A 9579-nucleotide genomic window follows, 5' to 3' on the forward strand; every position below is an offset into this window, starting at 1 on the left:
GGCTTTCTGAGGCCTGGCTGCATGTGGGGCATAGAGATTAGTATAAAAAAAAAAGAAGGTCCCTCCCACATTTAAGCAATCTATGTTAAATTTATGTACACACCTTAAGTTTAGTAAGTAATAAAAATACACATTTTATTGTTGGCTGCTTCAGTAAAGTGAAGCCTCCATCATCTTTAAACGGGAGTTCATTGAGTTGCTGGCTATGACACGTGACCCCAATAAAATCCTGCTCACAAACCTTTTTGTCAGCTCCTAAAGCCGACTGGAGTCAGGCAGAGGAGGCCGATGTTAACCGAGAGGCGAGCACAGTCGGATAAGCAGTTACAAACGTTTTTTATTCTTCATGTATTGCAACAAGAAAACATCTGATATGTGCTCTTAAGAGTCTTAAATTATATTTGTGGGGGTTCATTTAAATGGCCGACTCCGAGCACAGCTTGCAGGAACGTCCCATTGAAAATAAATCAATACTCCATCGGACACAGGAAATACATGCATTGTTTTATTGTGAAGAAGCTCCACCATAACAAGCAATGAGCTGAGTTAACATGCACACCAGCGTCCACACTGTTCAACCTGTCAGGGTGCATTTTCAAAAAGACGAGGAGAGGAAACCGTTTCCAATTTGAGGTTTTATTATTTGGAAAATTAAGTCTCAAAAATTCAAGATACATCGGAATAACAAGTGCACACGAATTCAAAGAAGTGAGGTGTAATAATACATGGCATCATTAAGCTTTAAGATCTCTTAACATGTCTTGTGTTACACCGGCGTTGCACTCCAAATCAGCAGCAGGAAATCAGCCAACCGTTGAGCGGTTCAAGTAAGACATGAAACGACAGTTAGTGTTAGTCCTTTAAGTTAAAAGCAAAGACGTGTTTAAAAGAGAAAGAGAGAGAGAATTAATAAGCAGTGATTTATTAACAGGAGAAAGTCAAACATCGAGAGCGAGGCGTTAAATCATATCAGAACTACAACTTAACTCGAGCCTCTAAATGTGCATCATCAGAACGTTAAAAAAAGATCCTGAAAATATTTAACGCGCTTCTTTTTTTTTTTTTTTTTTACAAAGCATTATTTTAACACTGATGAACGTAAAACAAAAAGAGCAGATGGCAACACAGAACGAAATTATTTCACAACATAATCCTTAAAAAATAATAATTAAAGAACATATTCACAAATAACACTTTAAAAACAAAACTGGGTTTGCAATTTACAGTTTTGGCCAAATTTACCCAATTATTTTAAAATCAAAAAGGTGATTTTTTTTCTTCATAACTTTATTTAAAAAATGAGTTTTTTTCCCAACCCAGTTAAACAGGAGGTAATGATAACGTACCCGACTCCACGTTCCTACAGCCAGATCCTACTCTAAGCAACATCACTGTGCGACACAAAGGAACATAGTAAATACAGAAGGGTGGATTATTGTGCAGGCAAAAACCTCCCAGCGAGAGGCGGAGAGAATGACCTCCAAAAGATTATGTACAACATCAAGGCTGCAGTCCACTGGCATCCTAACATCTCAGACCGTCACAAAGTTAGTTGGCTCAGATACAGTTCATAAATATTTGAACCCGAACGACAAGCAACAACGTCACCTAAAATCTATTTTCCTCGCGTCCTTATCCGGTTTAACCCTGCCGTCTTCTTTTCCTTTCTTTTTTTTTCGACAGCGTGTGGGGAAAAAAAACCCATTTACATACAGTTTAAAAACTACTTTACACCACGCGTCTAGTTTTTATTTCCCGCTCAGCTGACTCAAACTGGACATGTTTGGGTACGCGGTTCTACACATCACCGATAGCACTGACCAGAGGAGTATATTTGTGGCACTACATTAGAGACGAGAGGAACATTTCAAGGTGCATACATGGTATTTAGTCGGGCACAGTCATTAAGTTGGCGTGTGGAATGGAAATCAACAAAGAGGCTGTTTGCAGGACACATGCAGACACGTCTCATCGCTTGTTACATAGTCGGGAACGAGCAGGAAACCTGGTACTCAAATCAAGGCTGGGTCAACATACCGCACGTCTTCCTTTCATACATAAGTATCCAGTCCTCCAGCGTCAGCTCTGGCAAACCTTTCTGGACAGGTGGATGTAGCTTCTCAAGTCTCAGGTGAACGTGTGTGTGTGTGTGTGTGTGTGTGTGTTATTGGGCTGCGTGCGCTCGTCCATTCGGTGTGGTCGTGTCGGCTGTGTTTGTATGCCTCATCGATGTGCGTGATTTTGTGTGTACCAGTGTGTTTGAAAACTGCTTCTACGCCGCTGCGCTGCATGTGTGAGACACACACGGAGACACACACACACACTATAGGAAAGCACTTGGGTTTGCGCGTGGATCCTTCTGGTTCCTGTAGCGCACAGCCAGCCACACCCCGAGGATCTGTTTAAAGCAACAACGACACAAAATCACATGATGATCGACACGACAAAATTCATCAGAATGTCTGGATCCCCGTCTGGGTCGCTTCACTCAGTGGCACAATTTTTGTTTTGAATCTGCAGACTTCCAGTAGAGCAAATACACACAGGCGCACTGATTTAATGTTGGGTCTTTTTGTTGTTATTTGATAGGATATATATACATATATATATATGAGAGAGAGAGAGAGAGAGAGAGAGAGAGAGAGAGAGAGAGAGAGAGAGAGAGAGAGAGGATAATGGCATGGTGGAGAAGAGCCACAGGTCTGCCTTGAACCCGGGTCACCCACCTGGAGGACTGTAGCCTCCATACATGAGTCTAACCAGCGCCCCTTTAAGACCTCACCAGGTTCCACGTTGGACTCGACACCTTTGATTCCCAATCTCCTAAATTATATTTAATAGTTATATTTATTTTTTTCATCCTATCCTCCCTGTTGCCTCACAATCAATGTTCGCCCCTGCCAACCTTTCCCTGAATTATTATTATTATTTATTTATTTTAAATAAATCTCCTTCTCTTCTTCTAACAGTTTGTGAATGCGTTCATGAGACGCTGCTATAAATGATGTGATTTGGGACATAAGCGATCAAATCCACAAATAACAGAGCAATAAAAAAAAATAAAATCAATCATTAGAACTGGAAGGTGAAGAATTGACGAGGCGTTCAGGGCCGTTTGAAAATGGATTGAATGAGAGTGAAGTGTGAGCGGCTGCAGGCGGAGAGAGCGAGCACTCACTTCTGTGAAGCTGAAGAAGAGGCCGACGCCCCCGAGGATCTTCAGCGCCTCGGTTGCATGATCCAACATCTTCAGTCCGCAGGTGTAGCAAGAATTGTTCTGTTTGCACGACTGAAAGTGAAAGAGACAAAAAGAAGCCTCAAGTCTTCACGCAGGATGAGTCAACAGTTTGTCAGGGACCAAAAAAATAAATAAAAAAATAAAAACAGTACTGTATGCCAAAATCTATTCTGAGACCTGGAGAAAGTGACCTATTTCTAACTCTTATAAAGCTTCTGGGACTTTTATTCAGAGGGCGAGATTGTGTAACTGGGAGTTCAGTGTGATACTTCGATATTCATCTATGAAGCCAGTGAGCGGTTACAAAAGAAGGAAACAGGAAGAGAAAACTATTTCTGCTCGAGCAGGTCAGCTTCTTCTTTTGGGGGCCTTTTAGCGTTTCTTAGAGAGACAGGAAGTGATGGGAGGACGGGTCACATGAGGTCTCTAGCCTCTCTGTACGTGGAGCGTGCGACGTAACCACTAAGCCATCGCCGCTTTTAAGAAACACACATGGCAACACAGCGACAATAAATGGTTTGATGTGAGGACTTACAGCGGTGCAGTTTTGCACGTCACTTTCAAACGCTTTCCGGGTGTCGGGGGCGGTGCCGTTGAGCAGGCCGCAGCAGTTCAGCTGATGCTCCAGGTCTGTCTTTGTCTTGTTATCCAAAATTCCCCACGCGGAGTTCAGGAGCGTCTCCTGAAGGATCGACGAAGACAAATTAAAGAGTGAGATTCACTCTGTGAAAAAGCCGACACACGTCATTCATGCCGGCGCAGATAAACGAGTCTTTTTCTCACCTGCTGCCCACGGTTCATCGCCAAGCAGGAACAGGAAACGCCGAACTGGAACAGGAAAACGATGAAGAGGATGACCATGTACTGGGAGCGAGGAGGTCAAGGAAACATCAAACTAAGAGGAAGGAAGCAAGGGAGCCCTTCGACCAAGTGAACATGCTCTCACGTCATTGTTTTATGTCGTTCAAAGGACGAAGGAGGAAAATCAACGTTAAATGTTACAAGTGAAGACGACATGATTGCAGCCTCTCTCTACCTCTGGTGATGAACTTATTTTAAAAATCTTAAAATGTGAAATCTTCTCGTTATCAGCACTGTAAGAAAGGCTAAAAAAAAAAAAAATAATATCCACATCGTGCATCCTGAGCTGGTAATGATTTATGAAACTGTGAAAGGATACGAAGAACAGCATGACTTGGTGGTGGTGCATCGCTCCGATGAGTCCCACGATGGCGATGAGCAGCAGGAAGACGCCCACCGCGATGACCCCGCCGATGATGTGGATGCTCGACACCAAGCCGAACCCCTTCCCCCATGCTGCTACGCCTATGAGCAGCAGCCCGACCAGCTGAGGGGAGCGGAGGGGAAGGAAGTCAACAAACACACACCAGGTGTCCTATTTCAACTTGTTAGCGCTCAAGTTAGTCAAATAGAAAGCAAGCGTGACGCAGCGGTGACAAAGCAGGAAACAGTTTGACCTGAAGTCAGGGTTTCATTTCTTCACATGACTCCGGATCATGAGACTGTCTCCACACAGAGCTTTTACTGTTCATGACACTCTGAAACCAAATCGAAAACACTGATCTCAGACTTATATGTTAACTCTAACTCCCTCTGCTGTTTGTCAGTGTCCTCAACACTGATCGGGCTTTGTAACATCAGTGGATTTTATCTGGACACGGTAGACACCTGCTGCCTCTTATGACCCGGGGAGAATCGTCGGGATGTGATGGGACTTTTCGTCCTTGCAGCACTCGTGTGTGTACAGAATGTCCTGATTCCCCACAGCAGCGACCGAGTCATAACCATGACAGCTACGGTGACTCAGCCGCCAACATGATCTGCTGCATGTGTACATGTTCCAAGGTTGTTGATTAGATAGGTCGTGTCTCATGTGCTTTTCTTTCAGCAGTGAGGACACGGAAGGCCTGCGAGCTCTCAGCGTGCAACAGCAGGCTAAGAATACTATCGTAAAGTTTCCTCCCGTCTTTCACAACACGCACACCTTTCACACCGAATAATGTTCAGCATGTCAGCAGGTGAGCGAGTCGCAGCAAAACAAGTTTAATGCAGAAGCTTTTTGACACAGCGGTAATTAAATCATGACTAACTCCAACCTTGTGCCAATGCCTCTAAAAACATTCAAGGAACGTGAATATGACGGACAAACGGAGGCATTCACTGTCACGAGTGTCGGTATGAAAGTGTGTTATGTTTCCGCAGAGAAGTAGGACAGCTCGGGTCACGCATTAAAGTTATCGCAAAAAACCCATCTGAATTTATCACATTTAATAAAAAGAAATCCTTTTATGTAAACAAAGCCAAGCAGCGGTTTATGTTTTTTTTTCTTCATTCGAATGGAGGCTGAAGTATTACAGCTCCGCTCTCACTCCATGTTAATGCCATCAGATTAATTGGTGCCAATTAAGTGATCACAAACAATAACTCTTTGGATTCAGGAGAAACACATTCAAACAGCTACGGCTAAAGAAAGGAATCTTTAATATTATTAGATTTTTGCATTTAATCTCCTTAACTGTCACTTCGTTATTGCACATGACGTCTGTTTTTTATATCAGTCAGCCTAAGATAAAAACACAGGTATAAAATAATGAAATCATTTTCGTATGATTAAATACTGATCTGATATTTTACAATATATCACAGAAAGCAAAGACGTTACAACGCCAGAAATGTTCTTTATTTTTTAGGAGCGGGGGGGTGGGGGGGTGTTAGTGTCACAAACGTCTTCATAAAAAGAAATGCAGCGCACAGTAAGATATTCACAGAGCCCCAGATGATGTAATAATCTTGTGATAAAAACATTCAAAAGCTTCAGGAGCCTCTCGAATTTCTTTCCTGCTCGATTGTCAATAAATTGTGCTTCTAGAAAAATATGACGGAGTCTTAAGTTAGAAGTCTGAGCCGTGTTATACTGGAAAGTTTAACACTGTGAGGGACACCATCGGATATTTGGTCCCCGACATCAACATACATGAGAAACAACACATTTAGTACAACACCACCATCCACGATAAAATCTAACTAGATGACCTCAAATCAACAACACGATGAATCGAATAATCGACCACGATTACGACGAATGAACAATTCTGCGTTTGTTTTTTGCCCTCATACTTCACTGACAGTCTCTACTGTAAATATACTTAACTATTGAAGCTGAGATCTTGTTTCTAATGAGAGAGTGATCACATCTAAAGAACTATTCTGTCGTTATTTATTGAATATTTCAAACTGAAAATCAAAGTTGAACTGAAAAAGACTCATTTAGTTTTAAAGTAGAAATTAGCTTCTCAAAAAACGTAGAAAGTAAATAACGTGCATTTCATGTAAACAATTTTTCCGCTGGTTTTACATTTAGCTTCTTATAGTTCGGCGTCGTCTTCCCTTAAGACCAAACGATGGACGCTGCTTCCATGTCGCTGATTGGACGTCACATGACCCTGCCCTTAAAATAATCAACATAATCGACATGGGCAGGATTACGTCGATTAGAGGTTCTGACCCAGCCCTACTTTCAATGATTTCAGATTAAGGCTGAGTTATTTTATTGGCTCACAAAACATAACACATGACTCGGATGCTGATTGTTCGGTGAGTTTTTGGTAACAACAACTCTGACCTCTTAAAAATAGTTAAATGAGTTGAGGGTCTATATTACTCATCTCAATGGTTAGGTAATTGAATGTTGTTGTTACCTTTGGAGAGCTTGCTGTAATCTGGATGAATTATGTAATGTCAGAGCTGATTAAAACCAGGGTCAAACTCCTGACAGAAAGCTGATTCTACTAAAAACAAAGAAACACCTCTGCATCTTGATAATATTAAGTAAACCTGTGATAATGAGATTCAGTCTGGGTCAACACGAAGTTATATACATTTATTTTTGATGCTCTTAGTGCTTGGATTCATTTTTACATGTATGTGTCACTTAATAAACAAAAGGAGCATCGTTCGAGGGTTATAATATTTCAGCAACACAAACTGCAGAACTTAAATGTGACCTCAGGCAGTCTTCATAATATTTGAGACGTTACATTTTGATCTACAGGCTCTTCTGGGTTTTGTTTATTTGATTTCTGCTCAAAGATATAGGGGGGTTTTTTCATCACGGTTTAGCTTAGGGCTAAACAAGAGGACTTTAACATTTGAAATGACTCACACAGATTGAGGACACGGGCTCGAAGATCATTCTGTCTATTCTTGACAAGCCCAGGTGATAGACGAGGGAAGGGTTTAGGAGATGGTTCACACAGTTTTTAGGTCAGCTGGCCTCCAAAAAAGGTAACGGTACATTTAGCTTACATAGAGCTAATGGCTAATACCGCTAGCTGCGGTCAGCTACAAAGCCAAGACACTACTTCCTACATTTACTAGTTTGCATACAAACGTACTCTACGTTTTGTCTAATTCTCTATCAGACAAGTTCGCAAACAGTTCATACCATTATTCATCTGTGAGGTGGAAACAGAAGCGTGAAGAGCACAAGACAAAACGCGTTAGCACCTTTAGCATTGTTAGCTCGCTGCACTACATGAGTTCATTCTGAGGCTAGTTAGCATTAGCATGATGATCCTTTCGGGTTTTTTAACTCACCATGTAAACCACATTCAGGGCACAGAGAGCATTTTTGGAGCAGGTGAAGCCGCCACAGACCATATTCGAACCACCTCGGCTGATTTATCTGAACCAAAACGGATCTGGATATTTTTTAATTTGATTCCGGTTTTGTCGTCTTGCTCTCCGGAGCGCGAGCGTCGGAGGACACACAACTGTTTTCGCTCAGCGACGAGGGCGTATGTGATGACGTCACGGTCATGGATCGCGTCAGTGTGCGTCAACCTGACGTCACCTATCAGCCTGGGATCTCTGGCACAAAAAGCCACAGTCTGTTACTGTTCAATGAAAGGAAAATAAAGGATATATCACAAGAGTGGGACTAAGAGCGAAACATTATTTACATTAAACTTATTTATCTTGTTTAGGAAATATTTTATTCACAAATATAAAAGGAGTCAGAACATACCCAAAAAACAACAAAGTAAGTATACACTTTATTGATCAACCAATGGTAGAAATTTGGTTGTAACAGCAGCTCCCCCCCCCAAAAAAAAAAACCCAGGAAATATTAACAGCATCAATAGCAAAAAAGTAAAAAAAAAAAAAAAAAAAAAAAACCAGCCATGAACAAGTTTACATGAATTAAATAAAGGAAGAAAAAATTCAATAGAATTAAATAATACTTGGCATAAACACTTCGTACGCTTTCACTTGTGGAAAGACAGATCAGATAAGATAAAAAACACATACAGTGTTCAGCGTTAATGATGATAATGATTAATTAATGATAATGAACTATACAAAATAGAAATGTAACACAACATGGACTAAAAGATAAAATAAGCAAATAGTTGGACATATGTATAGTTTGTGTGTCTTGTGTTGTACTTTTCTTCCTCTTTAAAGTTATTGTAAGCTTTATGATACTTTACAGTAAATTTCATATGAAGTACACATCATTACTTTCATTATTTTGTGTTCCCATATTGGACATGGAAACACTGACAACCACAATGTGGAAACTCTCCTGTCTGTGAGTGTTGACGATCAGGTACTGTGTGCTCACTGCTGACAGGATGTTTGTCACACAAGTATTACTCAATGGACCTGATGACACGCCAAAGAGCCGTGTGTGACACTGCATGAAAAAGAGAGAAACGAGTCAGGATGTTTCACAATAGCAGCAATTTATTCAACTACGAATCTGACTCAAAACAGACTTACATCACTATATATAACTCAGTTTAAATCAGCTGGAAGACAGGCTGGGTGTTTCCTCATAACACATAAGAGAAAGGACATATATCCATGAGAATAATTCATGAATATTACCCTGCTCGTCTCCATTATGGTGGATAATCAAAAAGAGAAATAAACGCAAACTGTTTTGTTTTTTTGTGAGGACCATCCAGAGACAGTTTATCGCCTTTTTTTTGGCGTTGTAAGCACATTAAAACTTCCTGGAAAGCCTTCATAAGATTTAACACAGACTGTGTTTTCAGATACTTCTACTTATTGTGGGAGAACGAGCTGAACCGTTTCTACATAGGAACCAAAGAAAAGACGAAAACAACAAACATACCCCCCAATGTACTATTTTTCTAAAAAATGCTCGACAATTTTTAAAACTTTGTGATAACATACATTTCATGAAGCCGGCCGGCATGTATAGACATGATGTAAACATAGCTCTGACAACATAACAGACAGCGGGACTCAGACAGTCATGACTCAGAGAGACATTTGAGGACATCTGTAAA

The 9579-nt window shown here is 41.0% G+C and overlaps 1 protein-coding gene across 1 annotated transcript; it reads right to left on the minus strand.

Annotated features, from left to right (window-relative positions):
- Window positions 1–1664: 1664 nt before the first annotated feature.
- On the minus strand, window positions 1665–8089 carry tspan31 (tetraspanin 31). Its single transcript, XM_079359318.1, has 6 exons — window positions 7856–8089; window positions 4419–4586; window positions 4022–4102; window positions 3774–3920; window positions 3179–3289; window positions 1665–2398 (listed from the first exon to the last, which is right to left on the minus strand). The coding sequence occupies exons 1-6, from the start codon at window positions 7916–7918 to the stop codon at window positions 2324–2326; spliced, it is 645 nt and encodes a 214-aa protein (XP_079215444.1). The 5' UTR covers window positions 7919–8089; the 3' UTR covers window positions 1665–2323.
- Between the last annotated feature and the right edge of the window lie 1490 nt (window positions 8090–9579).

This window comes from Symphodus melops, assembly GCF_947650265.1.
Source record: "Symphodus melops genome assembly, chromosome: 13".
Taxonomy (NCBI): domain Eukaryota; kingdom Metazoa; phylum Chordata; class Actinopteri; order Labriformes; family Labridae; genus Symphodus; species Symphodus melops.

Bases quoted from the DNA above. Each gene is read 5' to 3' on its own strand.
- tspan31 (XM_079359318.1), bottom strand. From the start codon at position 7,918: ATGGTCTGTGGCGGCTTCACCTGCTCCAAAAATGCTCTCTGTGCCCTG. The intron at 3,921-4,021 runs GTGAGAAAAAGA...TCGATCCTTCAG, and splicing joins CGATGAACCGTGGGCAGCAG to GAGACGCTCCTGAACTCCGC. The intron at 2,399-3,178 runs GTGAGTGCTCGC...TGCTTTAAACAG, and splicing joins TCTTCTTCAGCTTCACAGAA to ATCCTCGGGGTGTGGCTGGC.